At 36.9% G+C, this 24,329-nt stretch overlaps 11 protein-coding genes across 11 annotated transcripts; 4 read left to right on the plus strand and 7 right to left on the minus strand. All coding sequences in view use genetic code 12, as the record gives it.

The window, feature by feature from the left end:
- Positions 1-384: 384 nt before the first annotated feature.
- DASC09_016180 (alpha-keto acid decarboxylase family protein) lies at positions 385-2,127 on the minus strand (the record flags this gene model as incomplete). Its single annotated transcript, XM_064995221.1, has 1 exon — positions 385-2,127. One exon carries the CDS (start codon positions 2,125-2,127, stop codon positions 385-387), a length of 1,743 nt encoding a protein of 580 aa, XP_064851293.1.
- A 597-nt stretch (positions 2,128-2,724) lies between these two features.
- DASC09_016190 (Ssy1 protein) lies at positions 2,725-5,913 on the plus strand (the record flags this gene model as incomplete). Its single annotated transcript, XM_064995222.1, has 1 exon — positions 2,725-5,913. One exon carries the CDS (start codon positions 2,725-2,727, stop codon positions 5,911-5,913), a length of 3,189 nt encoding a protein of 1,062 aa, XP_064851294.1.
- Positions 5,914-6,760: 847 nt separating this feature from the next.
- Positions 6,761-8,337, minus strand: ISY1 (Isy1p; the record flags this gene model as incomplete). Its single annotated transcript, XM_064995223.1, has 3 exons — positions 6,761-7,726; positions 7,834-7,841; positions 8,304-8,337. The coding sequence occupies 3 exons, from the start codon at positions 8,335-8,337 to the stop codon at positions 6,761-6,763; spliced, it is 1,008 nt and encodes a 335-aa protein (XP_064851295.1).
- Positions 8,338-9,258: 921 nt separating this feature from the next.
- STE3 (Ste3p) lies at positions 9,259-10,101 on the plus strand (the record flags this gene model as incomplete). The annotated part of the gene is made up of 1 exon (XM_064995224.1): positions 9,259-10,101. The coding sequence occupies one exon, from the start codon at positions 9,259-9,261 to the stop codon at positions 10,099-10,101; it is 843 nt and encodes a 280-aa protein (XP_064851296.1).
- Positions 10,102-10,649: 548 nt separating this feature from the next.
- DASC09_016220 (uncharacterized protein) lies at positions 10,650-14,153 on the plus strand (the record flags this gene model as incomplete). Its single annotated transcript, XM_064995225.1, has 1 exon — positions 10,650-14,153. The coding sequence occupies one exon, from the start codon at positions 10,650-10,652 to the stop codon at positions 14,151-14,153; it is 3,504 nt and encodes a 1,167-aa protein (XP_064851297.1).
- A 755-nt stretch (positions 14,154-14,908) lies between these two features.
- On the minus strand, positions 14,909-16,870 carry GDA1 (guanosine diphosphatase; the record flags this gene model as incomplete). The annotated part of the gene is made up of 2 exons (XM_064995226.1): positions 14,909-16,704; positions 16,765-16,870. 2 exons carry the CDS (start codon positions 16,868-16,870, stop codon positions 14,909-14,911), a joined length of 1,902 nt encoding a protein of 633 aa, XP_064851298.1.
- Positions 16,871-17,099: 229 nt separating this feature from the next.
- Positions 17,100-18,656, plus strand: ASK1 (Ask1p; the record flags this gene model as incomplete). The annotated part of the gene is made up of 1 exon (XM_064995227.1): positions 17,100-18,656. One exon carries the CDS (start codon positions 17,100-17,102, stop codon positions 18,654-18,656), a length of 1,557 nt encoding a protein of 518 aa, XP_064851299.1.
- Positions 18,657-18,813: 157 nt separating this feature from the next.
- On the minus strand, positions 18,814-19,977 carry DASC09_016250 (protein disulfide isomerase family protein; the record flags this gene model as incomplete). The annotated part of the gene is made up of 1 exon (XM_064995228.1): positions 18,814-19,977. The coding sequence occupies one exon, from the start codon at positions 19,975-19,977 to the stop codon at positions 18,814-18,816; it is 1,164 nt and encodes a 387-aa protein (XP_064851300.1).
- A 785-nt stretch (positions 19,978-20,762) lies between these two features.
- DASC09_016260 (uncharacterized protein) lies at positions 20,763-21,398 on the minus strand (the record flags this gene model as incomplete). Its single annotated transcript, XM_064995229.1, has 1 exon — positions 20,763-21,398. One exon carries the CDS (start codon positions 21,396-21,398, stop codon positions 20,763-20,765), a length of 636 nt encoding a protein of 211 aa, XP_064851301.1.
- A 680-nt stretch (positions 21,399-22,078) lies between these two features.
- On the minus strand, positions 22,079-22,276 carry DASC09_016270 (uncharacterized protein; the record flags this gene model as incomplete). Its single annotated transcript, XM_064995230.1, has 1 exon — positions 22,079-22,276. One exon carries the CDS (start codon positions 22,274-22,276, stop codon positions 22,079-22,081), a length of 198 nt encoding a protein of 65 aa, XP_064851302.1.
- Positions 22,277-23,031: 755 nt separating this feature from the next.
- Positions 23,032-23,607, minus strand: DASC09_016280 (uncharacterized protein; the record flags this gene model as incomplete). The annotated part of the gene is made up of 1 exon (XM_064995231.1): positions 23,032-23,607. One exon carries the CDS (start codon positions 23,605-23,607, stop codon positions 23,032-23,034), a length of 576 nt encoding a protein of 191 aa, XP_064851303.1.
- Between the last annotated feature and the right edge of the window lie 722 nt (positions 23,608-24,329).

Below are 24,329 nucleotides of genomic sequence, written 5' to 3' on the forward strand. Positions count from 1 at the left end.
TTTCTGGAAGCAGAACTTCGGAGCAGTAGTCATGCCAGTCTAGAGTGCTATAGATTCACCATACCGTCTGCACAGTTGGTTATCATCTTTTGTATCGGCCGAGGTCTATTTAAAACCAACTTCGTAAAAATTTTCCATGCTTATAGTTTACACTAATAATACATCTAGATTTACATATCTTCGATCCCAATATTAGTTGAGGGTTAAAGCTTTGCCCTCACCACCACTACTACTACTTGAAACAACAAATTAATAATAATTAGTACAGTGACTTATGTTAAATTAAGTAGAGATTTATATAGAAAGCGAGGACATAAAAACTAAAGGGGAAAAAAAATCATTGAGCATTCAAAGCAATTTTCGTACCAAGAAATGGAAAACTGATCATTTCTTGTTGGTACTGGCGGTCATTTCAGCTTGCTTGACCAAAGAATCTGGAGCATCCATAATTGGGAAGAACAATTCAACCAATCTGATCTTATCAGCCTTGGAAAATTCGACATCCTTGAAAAGATCCTTGACTTCCTTGACAGTCTTGATTTCCATACTTTCGGAGTTTTCTTCAGTGGCACCGAAGGTCTTCAACAATAATTGATGTCTCCATGGTTGAATCTCATTGTAACCAGCAGTTGGACCATGGATCAACTTTTCAATAGTGTAACCAGAGTTGTTTAAAACAAACAAGTATGGAGTCAAGTTCCATCTGATCATGGTGGAAATTTCTTGAACAGTCAATTGCAATGAGCCGTCACCAACAAACAAAAGAACTCTTCTTGGCTTGGCTAATTCAGTACTAGCAAAGGAGGCACCAAGACAAGAACCAACAGTGTAACCGATGGAACCCCACAAGACTTGAGAAATACCAATGGTGTTCTTTGGGAACTTGGTAGAAGCAATACCGAAAGCGGAAGTACCGGTTTCAGTAATAATAATATCACCTTCTTGCAACCAGGTAGATAATTCATTCCAGAACCATGCTTGAGTAAGTGATGAATCATCAGTCATTTCTTTTTCTGGCTTGTAGTGTGCAGCAGGGATAGGGTGGTCCTTTGGAACATAGGCGCTGTTGGCAGCCTTCAATCTAGAAATCCAGTTTTCATTAGTGGTGATTTTCTTCAACAAACTTTGCATTTGAGTCTTTGGATAGATGGCTCTCTTGATCTTGGTGTAGTCGGAGTGGAACTCGATCATGTTGTGAATATCGAAACCGTAAGTGAAAGAACCAGTGTTGAAATCTGACATCAAGGAACCAACAGAGATAACAAGGTCAGCAGAGTTGACGACTTCCTTGACTTCTGGGGTACTCAAGGACCCAATGTACACACCACCAAATCTTGGGTCTTCTTCGGTAACGGCAGACTTACCCATTGGACTAACGAAGGTTGGGAATTGAGTGATTGCCATCAATTTTTCAGTTTCTTCCTTAACATTGTATCTAACAGCACAGGCATCGACCAAGATGATTGGGTTCTTGCACTTAGCAACCAATCTCAAAATTTCTTCAAAAATTTCATCTTCAGTAGCTGGGTCATTTGGAGGAAGAGTCAAGTCAATTGGGGTTTTCAATAAAGAGGCATCAACTTCCATGTTAACAAAATTGGTTGGAAGACCAACGTAAACTGGCTTTTGGTAGGTCCAAGCAGTCTTGATGGCATCATCGATGTGTTTAGTAGCAGTTTTGATATCGTCAATGCTGTAAGTGGCCTTACTAAGTTCAGAACTCATTCTTTGGAAGACATTAAAGTCACCATCACCCAATGTGTGATGAAGCAAAAGCTTCTTTGATTGAGCTTCAGTAGAAGGAGTGCCAACAATATGAATAACACCCAAGCTTTCACTGGCTGCACCACCAATACCACAAAGAGTACTCAATTCACCAACACCATAAGTTGTAATTAACGCCGAAAGCTTCTTAATTCTGGCATAACCATCAGCAGCATAAGCAGCGTTCAATTCATTGGCATTACCAGCCCATTTCATTTCTGGAACATCGTAGATGTAGTCTAACAAGGCCAAGTTGAAATCACCTGGAAGACCGAAAACGGTGTCTATACCAACTTGGTGAAGTCTGGTAAATATGTAGAGTCCAAGTGGAACCTTGGTAGAGTTAGCAGCAGCACCAGTCATTGTGAACTTTTTGGATAAAATAAAAAAAAAATTGTGAGTTTGTAAAATATTACTTTGTTGGTTGTCGTAATAAGATAGTGTAAGAAAAAAATATCAACCTCATGTTTCGGGTCGTTGGTTGCTATATTTATAGTCGGTACATTTACCGGAGCACCTCGGACTGTATAAGCATAAGTACCATCTCCAGACCGACCTGGACTTTCGAACATGCTACAATATTATTTTTTTTTTCAGCCGCAATCCGGAAAAAATATTCGTAATCGTTTCATTGCTATTGTCAACTTTAGGCACACCCTAGTACTCATCTGGTGACCCAGCGTCTGGTGACCGACCTGTCATAATATCGTGCCACTTCGGACAGACAAGTCATCAACCGCGCGGGAAGCTTACTTTTTTTTGTGATTATTACAGATAATCGCATATACATACATTGATGTTTGAAGGGTTACCCTGGCAGAAAATGAAATATATATCCGGGTAAATGAGTATCAAATCTATCAAAGCCAATTCTTGCACTATTGGTATAGAATCGCTGATACTATCAACCAAATGTTGGCCTTTCATTCTCCAAGGTTGCAGCAAGATACACTTGGGTAAATGTCAACGCTGGAGCAATATTCTGAGCTTGGTGAGAACACTTGCTCTCCACCGCGGTCTGTACAAATAGAGAATCTCCCACAAGATCACCTTGAAGTTGACGGCATTCAAACAAATTTGGAATTTGACACTTTTTCCAATGATGATAGTAATAATGGCAATGACAACAGTAATATGAACAATAATGTGAACAATAATGTGAGTAATCTTTACTCTAACCTATTTCCCTCATTTAATTTCATTAGCTTCCCTGTCACAAATAATGCTCGAAATTCTTCAATCGATAGTGGAAATAATGAGCATAATTTTCAGCAAGAAGATATAGATGATGTCTCGGTTAATTCGTTTAACTCTTCTGTCTTGAATAGGATGGCAAGTGAGCTATTCGATGATGAGTATAATATCAGAAGATCCATGCAAAATATATCCGCAAACAAGAATTTCTATTCAAATTACTATGATGAGTTAATCAAGGAGAAGAGCACCAAGGATAACGTTGGTGATGATTACAATGATTCTTCAGATTTCCAAAAATATATCACAGAATTTAATAAAGAGTTGAAAATTGAAACAAATTTAAAGAAGATTCTTGACAAAAAGAAATCTGACACCAACAATTTGAAGAACAAAACCTTAATAAACGTTATCAACGATGAGCATTACATTTCTCAAAATTATTATGTCCCTGATGATGATACAAAGGTTTCACAAGATAATGTTGATTTATTAGATAATAATTCTAAGCAATATTACTGTGAAAAGAAACAGTTCCACAGCTTCCTACCGAAAAAGTCATTGGCCAGTTTTAACTCGAGGATGTCGCCTTCAAAATTAAAGCACAAAGGTTCACTTTTAAAAGGATTACATAGAGATGGTTCCATCGCCACTCCAAAGAATCATACTACACCCACTAATCCTTTTAATTCTGTCGTGAAAACACCGATGTCAATTTCTCTGCATATGAATCCATTCAAATTCAAAATATTCTCTAGCAGTTCCGCCTCGATTATCGCAAGTGTTCACACTGATAGGGGTCATGGATACTCTTCAAATATTGATGGTGATGCTATCACTTCGGTAAAAAGTATCAAACCTAATGATAAATATAAAAAGATAATTTTTGATAAAAGCTGTGCCGTCTCACCTGCTGATTCTACGGTGAAGCGCGCCGCTTCTAGGATCAAAAATGAAATTAATACCACAACTACAGAGGGCTATTCCTCTGATAGCCACAACGATATAAGCAGTGATGATTTAATTGATGAAGATAATTTAACTGGGTCAAGAAATTATCCAGCAAGATATAATTCTGATGATTCTGAACTAGACGACATTAGTGCCACCAGAGGCAGTGCGATTATGTCTAGGAGCGCAAGCAACAACAATGGCAACGGAAAGACCAATGATATTGTTGATGATCCGAGATACGGTTCATTACAGAAGAAGTTAACACAGAGACATTTGCAAATGATTGCCCTCAGCGGAACCTTGGGTGTTGGCCTTTATCTTAGCACCTCCAAGAACTTTCTGATTAGTGGGCCACTTGGAGCTTTACTAGGGTTTATTATTGCAGGATCTGTGGTACTATCGACAATGTTATCGCTCTGCGAGATGGTTACGTTCATTCCTCTTGTTGGCGGTGTTTCTGGTATTGGATCACGTTTTGTTGATGATGCGTTTGGCTTTGCTTCTGGTTTTATTTACTGGATCAATTATATCATGTCATTACCAAGTGAAATTACTGCAGCGACAATTATGTTAAGTTATTATGATAATATTGAAATCCCAGGCCCCGGAGCTGCTGGCTGGATCACCTTCTTTTTGGTATGGACTGTGGTGGTGAATTTGTTAGATGTAAGAGTTTATGGTGAATTAGAGTTCTTCTTTTCACTATTGAAAATTTTGGTGATGATGCTATCAATAATCTTGAACATTATCATTAATGTTGGCGGAATGCCCCCTGAGAGGACGAAAATTGGATTCACATATTGGCAAGCTTCTCAGAGCGACCCATCTCAAGGTTTGACATACGGACTTTTCCGCCCTACTTTTGATTTGAAGGATACCGGAATTGGCTCTTTGAACGGTATTGGAGGCAACACTGGCAGATTTTTGAGCATATTGATATCCACTTGTATTTCCAATTATGCGTATGTAGGCACTGAAATCCTGGTGATTGTTGCAGCTGAAGCAAAACATCCTCGAAAGGCTTTGCCATCTGCTACCAATAGAATTTTTTGGAGAATCTTATTATTTTATATTTTTTCAGTCTTTTGTGTTGGTTTAAATTTCTATGCTGGTGATCCAAGATTGTTACGCTACCGGACTATCAACTCAGATGATACTAGTGACAATCGTACCGCAATTCAAGAAGCGATAGTTGATTATTTTGGAGGTGATGTTTGCACTCAACAGAAGAACACTGACAGGTTAAAAAATTTCAGTGGACTATATAATGGTAACCAATCGCCTTGGATTATTGCTTTTCAGAATGCTAGACTTTGCTCCCTCTCCGCTGTCTTCAACGGGATGTTTGTGGTATTCGCTCTTAGTGCTGGCTCCTCTCAACTTTATGCTTCAAGTCGTACATTGTATCAAATGGCACTACAAGGAAAAGCCCCTTCGATATTCAGTCGCTGCTCTAAACAAGGGGTGCCATATTTAGCAGTGATATTTCTGGGAATGTTTGGATCACTTGCTTATCTTTGCATTAGCAACGATTCTAATAATGTTTTTCAAAGATTGATGATGCTTTGCTCGTCCAGCGGAGAAATTGTCTGGGCATGTATGTGCTTATCGTTCATCAGATACTATTATGGTCTAAAGCTGAGAACCGATTTAATATCGAGAAATTCTCCAGCTTTTCCATACAAGAGTCCCATGCAGCCATATCTAGCTTATTATGGTTTAATTGTAGGACTTTTCCTAATATTTTCAACTGGTGCAACTGTTTTTCTACATGATAGTTGGAGTGCAGAGTTCTTTGTCACTTCTTATGGATCTTTAATTGTATTCCTCGTGAGTTATTTTGCATATAAGTTTGTTAAGGGAACAAAAATTTTGAAAATCGATCAAATTCAGTTAGATATTGGCCGGAAAGAAAGTGATAAAACCATTTGGGAAGAAACAAAGGCATATAGTAGTAATTTCCAGGAAAAATTCAAGCAGGTTTGCTCATATCTTTTTTGAGTTTGAAGGTAACATCTACTTTCTTTTCTTTCTCTTTTTTTTTTCCTTTCTTAGAAATCTTGAGCTTTTAAGGTTCCTTTTTTTTTTCCGTTTTTCGTGTTCTGTTGTTTTTTTTTTTTTTGTTTCGTTGTGTTTATTTTCATGGGATTAGATTTCATTTAGATGTACAATATTTTTAAGTCATTGGCGCTGCATATTTTTTCTTCTGTTGTTTTATTATTCTTTTTTATATTATGGGGTCTCTTTTATTATTTTCCAATAGACGCGTATAAATCTATACACTCAATCAACATACTATTAATGAAAACTATTTCAAATTCTAGCTAGCTTGCTGAAATAAAATTCTGATTTAATACCATTTTCGTGGCATCTCATGCACTAATTCACGATAGGTATTATTCTCAAAACAGCAATACTCTAGTAGATTATGTTTTCATCATCAGTTACCACGAGTTTATGTATGCAATTATTTGTCACCCCCTCCCCTCAGAGCATTTTATTTTCTCAAAATTGAACTTTCTGTGCTTTTTATCTGATTGTTCTTCTTTTTATTTTTGTCTTTTTTCACATGATTCTTTTCAATGTCTCAAGAATTAGAGAAGATTGAGCTGTTATGTTGCAATTTGGCTCATGTTCACTGTTTCTCACTCAATATATGTCTTAAAACATGCACTTCATTACTACTTAATCAAAAAATTGTTGTTTTATTCATTATATACTAATAAACAATATATTACCTAAGTCTCTTAGCGAGACATTCTGAAATGTAATCTAACTTATATTACAGGCATATTATAAAAATACACAGTCACAGACTACCAAAAGTATTTATTTGAGTTGCATGGTATCATAAGCCTAATGACTTCAACATGAGCATTTTTTTCCTTTCCACTAAAAAAACTTCAGTATCCTTAATTGAAGGAATCTCATAACAGTTATCATTTAATAATACCTTCATAAAATTTTCGTTAATCTTGTCAACATGATTATCGCCCTGGTATTTCTTCAAAGTATCAGACTTTGAATATTCTTGCATCAATTTTTTCATTAAGCTTTTCGAGAGATTATTTTCGGGATCATTCAAGCCATCGGTCAGTTCGGTGGTTGTGGAAGCTTTTGATCCATTCGTTGAGTGTGAATATAATATTGAGGATTTTGTATCATTTGGAATAAATTCCTCCCCTAAAACGTCCAGAATTTCTGCCCTTATATCATCATCAACTGATATTGACATTTCCAGATCAGCTAACATGTCGTAGCCATAATATTCAAAGCTGATTTTATTTTGTTTATCATACACTAATTTTTTATTGAAATATTCAAGTTCAGAGTTCTTGCTTTTTTTATGCATTTCACCCATCTCCTTATTCCGAAGCTGTATCAACTGTTTCACCTCTTTTAACTCTTTCGCTCTGCCAAAATATCGATAATTTCTTACCACAAACTCATCCTTATTAGTGTGTGAAGAAAACTTCATATAGTTTGGACCGCCCAATTCTTTGATTCGATACTCCCACGCCGATTTCTCACGGAATAACTTATTTACCTGGTCATTCAAATCTCGTATCTGATAGTCATTAATCATGTCATCATACAATTTCAATATCTTGGAATTAATCTCCTGGTTCACCTGGCCTCTCCATTTTTCAGCCATTTTAACATCCTTCACTGTAGCCACATTCCTGGGGCGCCTAAGCTTATTTATATTGATATATCCTAGGTCAAGCGCCCTCTTATCCTCTAGCTGATGAAGTAAAGATTGTGCTTTCTCCTTATTACGTGACATTATACCCTTGTTTGTGGAGTTTGGTGACTGTATTTCTCTTAACCCATAGAAAGATGTTTGGGTTTCGATGTGTAAAAAAAATCACATATATATGTATTACACAACAATGCACATCGCAAATGTGCAATAATTACTTTGCACACTACAATAAAACCATTTAGTTGACGATTGCGGTTTATAATGAATAAGATTTCAAAAGTATTTTAACCATCAAGAAAGAAAGAGTTTGCTGTTTGAGGAATTTAGGACTTGTGATCCTATGTTGCAGAAGTGATAGATACATTGATATCTCTAATCACAAGTTGGTTATGAAGCCTTAATTAACGACTCAACCATCCATCATAGTAGCCAAAAAGATTAGATGTACCCTCCCTGTTGATGCTGTCTTCAAAACTGTAGCACTTTTGGTAATGGTTGCGTGTCTAAATACCATATTAAGAAATTAATGTGACTATCATTGAGTAAAAAAAAGAAAGTATTTCTAATTAGAAGTGTGCTTTTTTCTGTATATTCACTGTGTCTTTTATTACTGAATCGCTCCTTGACCCTGCCAAGTACCACTACTTTCCCTCTTTTAAATTGGTAACCATGCATAGTTAAATACCTCTAGTATCGTACATTTCAATAACAACTCTCATGTTTCTTCGGCTTCACGCTTCTGTGCACTTAGAAATGCGGATTGCAGCTATCTCTGCACATCAATAATTCACTGAACCTCCCTTGTTCTCATCAATATTCTTGCCTAAGATATTTCTATCGTCTTTAGGGCACTGAAAATACACTTAATATGGTAGAGCATGAATTGTGTTAAACATTAAGTTTTTCCTTTGAGATACATTTGCAGCCAACATAAATTTCCAAATCGGGCTCTCAAAGGACCCGGCAATCACAAAAGATCACCAATGAGGATATCACACAAATAAATTGGCAATATTTAGGTTTGTTTTGAAATTATTTTTACAATCAAGCTCAACTAAAAGTGTGTTGGTTTCTTTTTATCTCTCGAAATGTGGATACATTTAAATGCGTATAAAAACCCCACAAATATTCCAAGATTTATTTTGTCATTACTTCGAAGTTAGAGTGCACTCCTGGAAAAATCCACAATTCAAAAGAAAGAAGAAGGAAAAGCCATTGATCTTTGATTGAAATTAGTAGATTTTAGAATTTAGTAAATGGTGAACTATCAAGCATTACTCATTGGCCTCTCAGCAATCGCGTTGCTGCTTCATCCGGTACCTTTGATTTATTTTGCATTTAAAGAACTAGATATACCCGCTCTATCATTTTACTTTTGGATCACGGTGCAACTCATTGAGAACATTATTAACTGCTCCATATGGGGAGGCAAAGGGTTTTCGTCTACATGGAATGGGAGAGTTTATTGCGATATTATGGTCTATATAAATGATGGTTGCCTAACTGGAATAGTTTGTTCTATGTTTGCTTTATCTTTTCGTTCTTATGTTTTGTTAGGAGTCAAACCATTTTTCTCCAAACCAAAAAAATATCAACACATCACTTATTTCTTAATTTGTTGGGTCTCCCCAATTATCGTCATGGGATTAATATACCTTGTGTACATGTCTCGATATGCTATTGTTAAATATGATGGGTGCACTTCTGTTCATGACTCTGACTGGCTTAACTATTTTTTGATGTCTTTCTTCTCATTAGGGTGGTCATTAGCAACCGTTGTTGTCTCCATATTGACCTTGTACGAGTATTATAAAAGAAGATTTGACGCCAATGATCTTGTTCGATCTTCCAATTCTGGTACATCGATGAGCAGAATCTGGAGAACTTTGGCACTCTGTTTGATTTGTTGTATCGCACAAATTCCAATGACTGTTGTTTACATTATTACCAATAATTATGAAGCCTCGCCTGATTATGACTTCAGGGAAATTCACTCATCTCGTTGGTGGGATACTATTATATATTATAATCACTCGCAACCATACTATACCAGATGGATCTATGTTGCTGCAAGCTTCTTAGCTAGTATCCTTCTTGGTGTTGGTGAAAATATCAAGCTATTTTATATTAGCATTCTTAGAAGGCTCGGTTTTGATGGGGTTATCAATATATATACTCAGCACCAGGAAAAAAAGGTTATTAGGAGCTTGGAAGCTGATGACAATGAAGTATTTTGCAATTCCAATGGAGCTCAGAATCCAAATGAGCTCATTTTTACAAGGGGAAATTTGTTTGATTATGACGAAGAGAAAAATATTTGTGAATCTTTCGATGAAAATCTTGGCAGAAGTTCAGCAAGTGGTATTGAAACGGGTAAAAACATTAGAAAAAATAGCATCTCCACTGATGTTTCTGAATTTTCCTCAATAAGTTCAATTTCTGATAAAGCCCAAGCGAAACGCAGTGAGCATGCAGGTCTTTGATTAAAAAAACCTTTTATCTTTCTACAGTTACTCTTACTTTATATCATCGATTCTTTTATTCTAATCTTCTATCTAAATAGTCCTACTATTATCTTACTTGCAGAGATCTATGTCACATATTATCTATATATCGATCTATCGACATTGATAGAATGTAGAGCCAGTCACGCGACGCTGACTAAACATGTGGGCGATAAAAAAAAAAAAAAAAAAGAAATAAGCGAGATGCTTAACAAAAAAACATCACTGATTGGAGAGATTAAGTTGACTGTATAATATCGTCTTGCTAGAGTGCTGCTTATCAGATACCTCACCAACTGAAAGATAATCTTGTTTGTCACTCAATAAAGCAATATATTACTTATTAGTTCAGCACCTACCAACTGTGACCTCCGATCTTTGGTGACTGGGGCTTGTGACTCCCAAAGGGTTTGTTTTTTTTTGTGACCGATTTGCAACATCTAAATAAATCGCCACCATTATTATTAAAGAATAATATCATTGGTTGTTTTAGTGTTGCTGTGATATAAGAAAGACTAGGAGAGCGAATGTTGGCAAGCTTATTTAATAAAGGAGTCTCCTCCCCTATTGAACTGCCGTCATTATATTCCGCTTCCCCATTATCTTTGGTAAATACCGAATCAGACAATATCCTGAAAGAGAAAGTGAACAACTTTCCACTATATGGTTCCAATGACATTCTGCACTTCAACTTTGATAAAAATGATTTCCGTATTTTGGTTTTAGAAGATACCGGTCATTTGTATTCCACCGATAGATATTACGTGTTATATGATTCAGACCTTGAGAAGGCTAAATTGAAAGCTAAAAAAGCACAGCATGATAGGGAATTATCAGGAAGGACCAGGCCAGATAATAATTCAAGAAAATTAAATGATTCGCAGAGGAATAAGAAGCCCGTTGAAGCTATAGAAGACTTGGCGCGTCAGCACTTTTATGACAAATCAGATATTAGAGTCATTGCAGGATATTTATTCGGATCGAGTTTTAAGGCAAAACTGAAACAGACTTCAAGAATACATTGCGAACCACAAGATAAGAAGTTGAATAAGAAGTTGAGAAACAAGACTTTGGCAGTTCGAGCTTATCATTTTGATGCGAATTTTGAGGACAGTTTGATTAATAGACAGAAGACAGGGGCTTCTGATGTTATAAACGCCTCTTCCCAATCATTAAAGGCAAGCAGCTCACTTAATTTCAATACAGATATTTTTGATAGGAACAAGTCTGCACAAAGTTTGCATACAGAACCCCAAGCCATTACACAGAATGACATTACTGAAGAAATGTGGACAGCAGATCCAGCAACTAAAATTGATCATGATTTTGGCTCCAAAAATAATACTCCTATTGGCATTTGTATCGTCTTACCATTTTCTGCTAAGGAATTCACGCAAACTGTTGGTGCAAATTTTCAAGACTTCGAGAATTGGTTGTATGAACTTCAAGACCTCACTTTGAAGTACTTAAAACGCTATTATTCCAGGCAAGTCTCGAGTTCTGGTGCCAAAACTAAACATTTGTTGAAGCCAGATTCATGGTACGGAAATAATGATAAGCCTAAGTCCACCAATAATAGGCTGCATGAGTACTTCATGGTTGATGATATACAAGGCAATAAAATATATTTCAACGAATATATATTGCAAGACCAATTTGAATCAGAAAGTGTTTTTTTGAATTACTATCATAGAATTAATTTTTTCATGAACACTCCAAGAGTTATAACAGGTATGCCAACTTTTGAAAAGCTTCTTAAATTTAATTTCATTCCCCAGGCTACATCTACAACAAGTCCAAAAAGCTTAGTGAAGAAACCTTCAAAAAGATTGCTATTCTTACTTTTCTGCAAAGAAGTTCGGAACTGGTTGACTATTCACGATTCAGTGGGTGACAAATCATGCAAGTTTTTATCAACTTTGTTATCCTTGATATACCCAATTAGAGAACAATTGGTAAATTCACGTCCATCCAATAAAAAACGCAAGATAATTCGATTAGTTTTTTATTCAGAAAGTGACCCAGTCATAAACAGTTTAATGAATATTTTAAGTTGTTTCTTACCTGACGTTATTTTCCATTATGACGTCTTAACTGAAACAGAATTCAACAACTCAAAAAGCAACTTTCAGAACAAACTTTGTGAAAAAAAATCGAATAGCGAGCCTTCCCAGAAGTTGAAAAGTTGGCCCGCTAGTAATACCACGCATAGCAAAACACTAAGCATTAGTGATCCCAAACAGCAAAAGATCCCTGAAGATGAAAGTGCAGTTGACACTAGCTATGAATCTATTGATGGTGGTACTCAAAGACCAACAGTCAAAAATACTTTACCTTCTTTGGATTTATCAGCAATTGATAAATTTGATGCTGAAACAAAACAAAACTCCAGGCCAACAACACCGTATCCTTACAATTTACCGCCATCACCTGTGATCTCTAAAATAAGCAAAGGTTTGAGACTCTCTTCACCGAAATCTATTCCAACTGCTCAGGCGTCAACTTATGATACAATTAGTGTTTACTCATCCCAATCGGAAAACTCTTCCTATAAGAGCGACTTTGACCAGTTTTCATATTTTCCTAGAAGCAATTCGATTACCTCTAACAATAACATGATAATTCAACCGAGCTCCAGAATAACTTCTAGAAGTTCGTCGTTCATTCAACATGAGGATGATCTCATATCACGGATGCGAGAACCTAGGAGAAGATTAGTGAAAACAATTTCTGTGGCTGACTTGACGCAGAAGAGTATTAGGGCCTCAAATTCCTCCCTCAACAAAGGTAGGTTGTTTTCAAAGAAAATGGATTTGCTTCAAAGAACTCCTACTGCGCTATTAAATATTAATGCTAAAAAGTATAGTACTCTATCTGAACAGAGCGGAACCTCAGCGGGTAAAAATGAAAATGAAAATAAACCAGACTTCTCATCGTTAAATATCTCAAAGATCAGAAATACTAAAAACGTCAATGATAGTAACAAGATTGTTGCGTTGGAGAATGAGAGGTTTATGAAGGATTATATTTATGATATGATGCTAGGCCCTCAAATTGAAACTGATATAGACCTAGAACTTGGGGTGTTGGCAGTTGATGCGGAAGGGGAAAGATCCCAGATCATTAATGAGTATAGTGAAGAATATCTATATGAAGACAACAATGATTTTGAGATTCTGTTGCCTGGAGATCAAAAAGATGGAGCTTTAGAGTACGAAATGAATTCTGAGAAATATCTTAATGATGATGAATTTGGTAAAATTATTCTCCCCTCCTCTGAAATTTATTTGCCCCCATTGGTTGGTGCGTCTCGTGAGTTCATACCGGAGTTTACCGTTCAGACATTGAAAAAAAATGATAATATCAAAGCATCAATTATTGATGCCATGAAAAAAGATTTATTCCACAATAATTTTATTGACAAATGTTATGACAATCCCTCGTATTGCCATGAGGGGGATCCTACTGGTAAGAGGTCTATTACAAAAACTTACTACGTGAACCTAATGACTAGGGAGATTCAAGAGTTTGAAATTATTTTGAAAATACCGGTCGCGAAGCAGGCAAAAATAGTCCCTAATAATGACTCAACGACACCAAAAGGCATAAGTGTGGGCTTGACTCAAACGGAATCAAACTTATTGAACGAAGGTCTTGGTGTATATGGAGGTTTCAATGAGAATAGCTTTTCTCCTGTAGCGAATCTTTCAAGGAGCATTAATACCCATTTGCGTCACTCTTCGGTATTTTCTATGTCTTCCACCTCCTCATCATCTGCAAGCTCATCACCACATCAATCACCATCCCCAATAAGATCTTCTGCTTCCATTTTGAGCTTGTTTGACTTTGGGAATAGTTATTTAACAAATAATAATCCCTTCAATTTCCAAGATAAAGACTTTGTGTTGATTGGTAACCGCATCATGGATGAGCAAGGCCGTTTATGTTCTAAGGAGCTACAAGGTTCCATTAACGAAATGGATTTAATATTGAATATCATCGCTAATTATCAAGACGATGTTGATTTATGAAAATCTGTTGTTCTATATACTTTTCCTTTTTCTTTATTTTTTTTGTTTTTTTGTTTTTTACTGCTGTTGTTATTAGTATTATTAAATTTGGTTCTTGGTCGCTTTTTTGTTTTGTTTTTTCACTACCTTGATGATTAATTTTTTTATTATTTTTGGTGGGTTTTTGACCTAATGGTAAAGCTATTCTTCATTCCCTCTTTCAATCGATTCTCAATGGGTTTTAGAGTTTTGATTTTTTTGTCGTTTTGCTGGTGTTTTCATAATTATTTGCCAGTTTCTATTGGTTTTGTTGCAACGATATTAATATGATGTATTATAATCTATGTAGTTGTCAACGTAGAAGATAAACTCAGTACTTGGTTTTATTACAATAATGATGCAGGACAGGGATGAGCTTCCGGTATTTATAGTAACTCTTCATCGAGGTTGTTGCCAACGGTCGACGCTAAGCCGGAGCTCCGGCTCAGGCTACGGCTCTCCTTGTCTCAGAACCGCTTGGTAGTGGTAGTTGTGCCTGGTTGTCTGGTTGTCACAATCTAATGGATGTATATGTTGATCATTTTTGGTACATGTGTGTGGCAGAAAACTATGAGCGCTGTGATCTCCTGCAATGTTGAGAAATCAATAAGTTTATTACTGGAAAAAAAAGAGGAAAAAAAAAAAAATACAAGAAAAGACAATATAAATGAATTGAATGTTGTAGGTGGATACTTTATAAATTTTCAAGCAGATTTATACGCTGAATGCAGGATCATCTAATAAAATGTTTCATCCTCTTTTTGGACACGGCATTTCCAGCCTTTTTTGTCTAACAAAGGCAAGGAAGCACCTAAACACCAACCTAGTTCGTTACCAGCAATCTTCTTGGCGGTCTTTAATTCACGATGTAATGGAATATCATAACCAGTGTGAAGCATGGCAACCATGAAAGAAAGATCCAAACAGTAGTTTGGTTCACTAGCTAATTCATCAAGCGATCCATCAATGGCACCCAACATTTGTTCCCAGAACGAGTCACCGTTACAAACAATCTTTGCCAAGTCACGCATTTCACCAAGGGTGAATGAGGATGGCATCCCCAATGGGTTGGTTCTATCGTAAAAGAAAGAGAACACATACATGTCTGAGGATTCTTTAAAGTTTTTAATCAATGATGGTTGGTGGATACCGTTGAAAGAACATGGAAATTGGGCACATTCTAAGTCCTTATTAAGAGTCTTTTCGGCAAGATAACGACATTGAGCTCCAGAAGGTTCCTCAGCACCAATAAAGTTCACCAAGTAAGTTTCGTCTGCAGAGTACTTAACCTTGATATTCTTGGCAACATTACCAGGGGAAACACATGGGGAGATAAGGTCAACGGTGGCTTCGGTGACATCTTTACCCTTGATTGGAACTAAACCAGTTGGTTTCTTGTCGGATTTGAGGTAGGATTCCAAGATGAGCTTGTAAATCTTTTGTCTACCTTCCATCAAACCATACCCCAAGTGGGAAAATTGGTATAATTCAAAGTCACGGTTGCCAAAATCGATCAGGTACTTGTGGTCACCATCGAGGAGTTTCTCATTGGTTGAGAATTCTGGTTCAAACACAATTTGGGTGGAGCCACCACCCAAATCAAAAACTGCGGCAGTTGGAATTTTTTCACTAGAACCAATGTTTCCAATCAAGTAGTTGGCGGTGATCCAGGCATAAACACCTTCGTCAGCCCCATCCATGATAGAAATACCATCACCGCTGACCACGGCAAATGGCCATTCGGTTTCCAAGTATCTACGGACTTCCTGCAAAATCGCGTCAGACTTTGCTTCACCCAACAATCTTAAACCAGCAGTGGCCTTAACAGCTACAGGGGTACAACCCTGGAATTCCTTTGGAACAGACTTAACTGCAAGTTCCAACAATGGATCCAAGGACTTAGCAGCACCAACAATGTCGGTATCAAATGAAGAAAGGCCTGGCTTAAGCATTTCAAAGTCCTCATTAAGGAGCTTTGGAGGGCTGTAACAGACATCGAACTTGTAAATATGAACTCTTGAACCACTGGAACCGGCATCAATCATGACAACGTATTCTGGATCAGCGTCACATTTACCCGATGATGAGCCAGATTTTGACTTCGTGTTTGATTTTGAAGCTTCAGTTAAGACACTGTCCTCCTGACCGGCAGAACCAGAGCCAGAGTCAGAGTAACTCTTAGTTTTACCATCCTTTTGTTGTTCAGAGCTGGAGAATGCCTTATCGGCTTTAACTTTTTCCTTAGAAGTACCAGTTCCGGCCTTATCTTTTTGTGGTGACTGAGGATAAGGAGGCTTTGGAGGTTCATTGTTTTTTGATTCTGAAGAAGAAGAATCTTTCAAGGCATCTGATGAAGTCTTCTCAGTTTCATAGCTATCGGATTCAGATTCAGCCTTCGCGTTGGAATTACTGCCACCTTTATAAGTGTCGGCATCTTCATACTGACCAAACAGAGATTTTGTTTCCTCGACGATGGTAGTAGCCTTATCCTTAAAGCTATTAAGGATCTGGCTATCAGCTAACTGGGTGTGGTCTAAATAATTCAAAAGTTAGATTTGAATCCTCCTTCACTATCAGATAAACAAATACATACAAGCAGGAGAACTATTCGAGGTCAAATAGAACAATGCAACAAAGAAAAACAACCCGACCGAAATGAGAACATAACGGGAATTTCTGTTAGTAGCAATACGGATCATCTTGTGCTTGTAAGAAGAGATTTCCCTTGCGATAGATGAAGGTAAGGTAGATTGGAATTTTGATCCCACCGAAAATATTACCTGGCATAAAATACACTACCCGGTAAAACGCGTCACCTCTTCTTACGGGTAAGAGGCACATCTGCGATGATACTTTTTTTCTCTAAAGGTAAACAAAACTGCGCTTAGTGACATATGAATATCACCAAACCTGACAATTGCTCCAAAAATGTCCAAGAGAAAGAGTATTTTTGATAACCTAAAACGATTATCTACTGTTCCTGATAAAAAGGAAGCCTCTCTTGATGATGATATTCTTCAACTAGAATCAATTGATCAAGAAATTTCAAAGACGCTATCGTTAATCCATTACAATATTGACGCTTGTAACAGCATCATTACCAATAAATTCCTCCCAGTACTTATGAACTATCATGCAAATTCAAGAGATATCAATAATAGCACTCGTTTCCTAAAGAATCTTTTTGAAAATAGTTTGAATGTCAATATCCAAGTGCAGAAAAAATATGATGAAAATCAGAATCACAATGAACTGGCAACACATGATAGCAAAAGCGGCTCGACAGAGATACTGGTATCCTCATCAATTTCGAATTTAAAAACTCTTGCCCAAAAAGTGAATGTTAATGATTCAGAAAGCTTATTATCTGAAACCATCTTATCAAATGACTCCAGTAGGATTGATATTCAAAAGCTGATGGAAAGATTTCATAAACTTAACCAAAACGCCAATAAAATTATCAAGCCAACATCATCTATAGACCAAGAGAATTTCAATGATCTGTATGACGACAGTAATCTACAACTCACTCCAACTGGAAAAAGAGAACTTAATAGTGTTTTTGCAAACCGAAATAGGACAAATGAATCATCAACAGCAGATTTCATTGCCAACAACAACTCAATCATAGACCAAAACACATCAACCTTTACGTATGAAAAGCAAAATAACCAGAAATTAAAGGTGCTACCTGAACTTCTACCTCGCAAGCGACCTGGTGACGAAGCGACTTCGCCATTCAAGATTCAAATATCCCCAATAAAAAAGAGACAGCGAATGCCTAGCAGTCCTACGACACCAAAAAGAGTTGTAGGAGCACGAAAATCGTCAGCTGCGATCTTTGAGAAACTCAACATTGATGATTCTCCAGATGACATTCCGAAGACTCCAGAGCTTACGTATTTGAAATTTTCCCCCCTCAAAATGAATAACAAATCAAATGCTTCCATGAACCCCGTCACAAAAACGGTAGATAAACCACACACATCGTTTGCTTCCATTTCAGCTACTACGCTAGAGATACCACAGCTTCCTTCATCTCTCAATCTAGATGATACCATGGGTAGTAGTAATTACCAAACTCCCCAGCCGCCGCTGTTCTTTGATTCCTCCGTTGAAGGAATCGTATTGAAATCGCCGCCGACTCTGATGAAGTTCGCTCTCCCCAAGCTGAAGTCCCTTATTGTAAAATCCCCAGTGAAGGCTCTTGCAAAGCGATATACTAAAGATTATTTGGATATGGAATTAGACGATGATGAGAGTCAAGAGTTGATGAGTTTTGAATTGCGAAATAAGCACTACGAAGAAAATGATATCGATTCTACTAAGGAGAGTACTAAAGAAAATACTGAAGATAGTATCAAGGAGAAGCATACTAAAAAAAAGGACGACGGTACTGCTGAAGACAAGGAAAATGGGATTGTTAGTGGGAATAATTACGAAAAACTGGTAGAATTAGATGATTTTCAAGAACCTGAAGAGTAATGTAAATCATTTTTCAGAAAATTTGTATGTACATATAGGTAATTGATACTAGATTGTTTTCTTAAAATAAGTAAACTGGTCAGTGAATTTGTTTTATTTATTTTTTTTTTTCTATTTTTTTTTTAAAAAAAATGCTAGACGATTCTAATCAAAATATTTATAATTCTCTTAATTTTAAATACTCGTCATCATTATCAAATAGCTCCTCTTCCTCTTCCCCCTCTATAGGTTCTTCACTGTTTTTCCACTTCAATTCACTACCATTCAATATATCCATTAAACTATGAATTGGTCTATTTTCAGATAACTTTCCCTTGATCATCAGTCTAATTAATTCAACCTCTCCTCCAGGATAGACCAATCCTAAATCCTCAGGACCGTAAAATTCAACAGTAACTTCTTTGAAGAATTTGATCAAATCCTTTTTTCTCACTTGGAGTACCTCATCGGCGTTTTTGGGCATCAAAGCGGCTGCAACACTCTGTAACTTGTTCCACCAGTAGTTTTCAGTCCTAGGAAATATGACTCGGATAATTGTTGGGGTGCGCAGTACATGGAACCATTCTACTAATTTCCGATTATTAGCGTTCGTTACATCTGCCCTGCCAAAGACCACATTTCGTGAAGACAATCTTGATTCTGTGGCCACAGATTCATAGAAATCGGTACGATCCCACCAAGCGTTCATCCAAGGAGCGACAAATGGAATAACTAGGGGGTTGGATCGTTCAAAGTATTGTAAGAGAAGGAAATCCCAAAAACTCAAGTCTTCTGTGGTGGTTATGTTTTTGACGATTGGATTATCATTATCAGCGATATCTTGGCTTGCACTAGTCAAATACCCGAGGATGAATTGGTCATATTTGTCATCACTTTCAAGATCCCAAACATCACTTTGAGGCCATTGAGGTTCAATGGAGGTTTGCTCTTGGATCCACTGCGACAAATTCTCCAAAGTTCTGCTACCTTCAAAGGTGGAAATTTCCTGGTTTCCTTTGAATATCTTCAAAGTTGGAAAAGACTTAATACCGTACACTGAAGAAACTTTATGTTTCAAAGCATCGATTTGGATAAGTTGAAGTTGCGATGATGAGGCATAAAGCGATGGCATGTATTGCCAAATTGGTTTAAGCAAGGCACAGTATCGGCATGATTGGGAGAAGAATAGTACGATAGAAAAGCCCTGAGAGTTAGATGATTCAGAAAGAAGCGATTGTAGAGAGTCTGCGGTAACTTCTAAAATGTTTGATTCTGAAGTCAATGCATAGGCCACACTGAGACAAAAAAGTGTTAGAAAAAGAGGTATTGAAATAACTTTCATCTTCTATTAAATAATAATCCTCATCAAGTTGGATCCAAATAAATTTTGATAGCGTTTTGATAATCGTAGGGTGCATTATATTTTCAATTCATTTTTTTTTTCTTTTAGCGTGAAGAAATTTTTCAATGTAAAACCGTTTATCTGGACAACATTGAATTCAATAGAGCTCTCAATTCACTCTATTGGCTCCTTTAAAGTAATATCTGATAATTTCTAATCTGGAATTGTAGATTCTAATCATTGTAGTGTCTATGGACATTGAAAATATGAAGTTCGAGTGATATACCAAATGGTTGGGTTAGACTCTCATGAGACATACATTCTTTCTGAGTCTTATCAACCAAAAAAGAAGTTGGTTTTTTCATCGATGATGATCGCTCTTTTAAAAGTTTTCCATTTTATTGCAGTATATATTGACTGAAAATATAGATTTTGCATGTAATGCAAGGTTTTTGGGATTACGTATATGATCAGATTTGAATTCAATTATTTTATTCCTCATAAACTAATAATTACAGATCAAACATTATTAGCGGTTAGAAATAATTCTACAAAGCATTCAGTATCTGTCTCATCAAGCCACTTGCCTTTTAGGTCATTGTCGATCGCAAATGCTATACTATCGGTTAAAAGGAACCCCGAGCCTTTTCCTAAGTTCTATATTTATTAAAAACCTAATCTATAAATATTCCATAACGTTACCCAATTAATATAAAGAAAGAAAATTGAAATTAAACACAACTGCCCAAATCCCATGCTGCAGAAATACCAATAATAATATAATTTTATAGTAGCCCCACTAAGCCCAAAAATGAACCAGCTATTAAGTAGTTATTGAGTTCTAACTCACCTTTTCCTGAGCCGGCAGTGGTGGTTTGTGAGGTTGTCGGTAAATATTTCGACCCAATATCGTAGGGTATCGACGACGATGTTTTTGTTCCGGTTAATGTGCTGCTTGTTATTGTGGAATTGGTATCAATGAAATCTATAGGTAATGTAGTGCTGGTATATTCCAGTGTAACCGTGGTAGCATCGGACAGAGAGTCATCCTGTAATAATCCGGTGGTGAAGAAAGTGGTGGTTGGCAGAGCCAATACTGGTTGAACCAAGGTTCCTGATCCCTTGGCATCTAGAACAACTGGTGCCAAGGCGATGAAGCTTCCCATCGTGAGGGTGTTCAAACCAATATTCTCAAATAGCTCCACCACCGCTTCCACCAAATCACCAGGAGATGGATCAACTATGGTGACTATTGATAAGAAGCTTCGGTATGCTGAAGGATAGTTTGATGCCACTGACGATTCAAACAGTAGGGCAGATTCAAGACGGGGATCTAGTGAAGTTGTCATTTGGGCGGTGCATTGCGAAATTGCCGAGACGATGGAACTGACAAACGCTTGGTCCTGGTTTTGGGCTGACATTCTGTATAACCTTTTCTATCTTATATTTCACACAGATCCTTTTGGTTTTGTTTACTTATCATTCTCCTATTTCTCTATGGACTCTTCTTGCGAATATATATGAAGATATTGAAAATGTGATGAGGTACATGTAAAAAAAAAAGCATTATCTTGCTTTTGAAGTCTTCAGCATTTTAGTGAACAATTCAAATACATAGGGTAAATCCACCTGATTTTGTGCATGCACAACTTGAGAAACAAATCTGTATATTAAGAAAACTCGGTGACCTGGTAATTGTTCAAGCAAGTTCATTACGAGAATGGGAGTTTTTGAAAGGAAACAAAATTGTCACAGGTAAAATATTTGAATCCATTTTCTGAGGTTTTCTTTACAAATTGGTGGTCTCCAAAAACTTTTTGGCCAATATTTGCTTCTTTCATGACAGGTATCTAATGATTAATTTGTCATTCTAATTGGAAACTATAGTAATATAATAAGAAGTAATGTCATATTAACCTGTAGGGTGAAAAAGATATGGTATCTAAAAACTAATCACTGGTAACATCAATACAAAACAAGAAAAACATTGAGGCGAGAAGAAATAACCTGCACATATTTTATTATTATTATTTTAACGAGATAACTTGAAAAGTTTCCAAAAAAAAAAGAAGAAAGCAGCAACTTCGCTTATTTCTGTGTATCATAATAGGGCAAATAGTCCTCCCAAACCGCCAATCATATACACCATCTTCATTTCAAAACCCCTTCTCTCAATTGTTGCCGCTCCGCCTTCAGCTGTGATCTCATCCTCTGGTGGAGCAGACCGTAGAAATAAACACGCGGCACCATCAGTGATTATTGCTTCGTCAATTTTTATTCTATCATGTAAAAGTGACATGTTCCTATTGTCATGCTGCCTATTGACACTGCAGGCCGACGCGGCAGAATAAAGTCCAGGCCCCGACCCATCACGGCAACAAAATTCGCCCGCCTTTACCGAGGGAGTGAAAAAAAGAACCATGTATAAGTGGAGGCAACAAAAAATCATTTTATTTGTCTTGGAAGGATTGCCAAGTATCCGAGAACTATTGGGCACAAGAATTTAGATAGCTCATGCATCTATGTTTTGTTGGATGTATGTTGTTGCATCGCATTGGTCTAGGTCAAAGATTAATGTTGGCCAATTATGCCCCCAAAAATGCCCTTAATATATAGTCTCTTGATACTTCCATGTACATCGAGAGCAAACTTACCATTTTATGTTCCTTGTGGGTGATCTGAACAGTTTTCTGTATATCTTATGTAGCAAGCAATCATATCAGGAAAAAATAAACTATTTATGAATATCACCCCACCAACGAGAATGAACTTGTAATTTCTAAAAGAAACCAATACGTGTGTGTTGCTCTTGTATACTTGGCAACCACTATAAAAAGCTAATCCACCAAGTATCTTCGGGCTTTGGATGAAAAATGACTACACTACTGGAAACATATGCTTGCTGTAGACCCGCGTTTTCTTATGTTATGAAAAAAGACGTTTAATATTGCAGAGGCAGAAAATGATAATAATGTGTAATTAAAAAATAGTAATTATAGCAGTTGATAATAATAATAGTATCAACCTGGCTAAATGCCACTTTGATCAATCAGTTCACAACATGGCAAACATAAGCCCCATAGCGCCAATTCCTGCACCCCGGCCCAATTTGATAGCACCTGCAGAGCTGCTGTCACCTGACGAAGTCGAGTCGGATGCCCCAGATCCACTATTGCTGGACCCTGAAGTTTCTGCTGAATCAGAAGTGGCGGTGGATTCTTCGCCTAAGATGCCGCTTAAATCGGCAGAGCTACTTCCAGAAGAATCTGAGGATCCAGTAGCTTCTGTAGGCGTAGAAGATTGAATAGCAACATCAGAAGTGGCGGTATTCGTGGCAGCACCAGCAGATGTAGTTGCAGTTTCACCAGAAGAGACAGCATTAGAAGCGGCAGCAGTTCCAATAGCGGCAGAAGTAACAGCAGCTCCAGAAGTTCCAGCAGCACTTCCGGACGCGGCAGCAGTGTTGATAGCAGCATCAGAAGTTACAGCAGCATCAGCAGTACTTGCAATAGTAGCATCATCAATGATACCACCTCCAGTTGCACTAGCAGGTGGAGCAGTGAATGTATCAGCAAGCACTCCAGCCATGTATAAAGTGGCCAATGGGAAAACAGATGACAGGAGCTTCATTTTGATGACTTATGTGGGAGAAAATTCTTCAAGTTTTATTTAAATTTTAAATTTTGCTTCTATAAATTGCAAATAAGGATAAGAGTGGTTTTACTTATAATGAATTACCATTTTCCAAATATCATAGACTTGTACAGTATTTATGAGATTTATATATAGTAATTTCATGGTATAGGAAATTACCATTCCTGTTGTTTACAAATCTACCCACACGGTGTATCCTTTCAAAGAGCTAGGGATTCAATTTATTATGAGTAAGGATATACAATAAAATGGCATAGCCTTCTGACTATTGTACCTACAACACTGCCATATTGATGTGGTGAATGGTTTAGTGATCGAACGTTCTAGACAGAAGAAAGCGCGCGTTGTAGGAGCGACAGGGTAAATGGTGGTCTAGATTACCACACTTTTTGTGGCGACAGTAAACAATGTGACACAGTTCATGATACGATATATTAATAGAACACACAGGAAAAAATAATAAGAATAACTAAAATAAATAATCAAAAGGCATCTAGAAGAATCATTGCAAGTTTTTTTTCATTTGCAATTTCGTAATAGCAATCACTGAGAAATGCAGGCACAAGGATTCTATTGTCGATGAATTAGTAAGTGGGAAAATAATAATAGTAAGAATATGAAGATGAATCACAACGAAATGACCATTTCATTGTTTTTTCAATTGTTAAAATTTGAATGTGGCAATAGTAGAAAGCTGT

Source organism: Saccharomycopsis crataegensis (assembly GCF_037102585.1).
Source record: "Saccharomycopsis crataegensis DNA, jcf7180000000073, whole genome shotgun sequence".
Taxonomy (NCBI): domain Eukaryota; kingdom Fungi; phylum Ascomycota; class Saccharomycetes; order Ascoideales; family Saccharomycopsidaceae; genus Saccharomycopsis; species Saccharomycopsis crataegensis.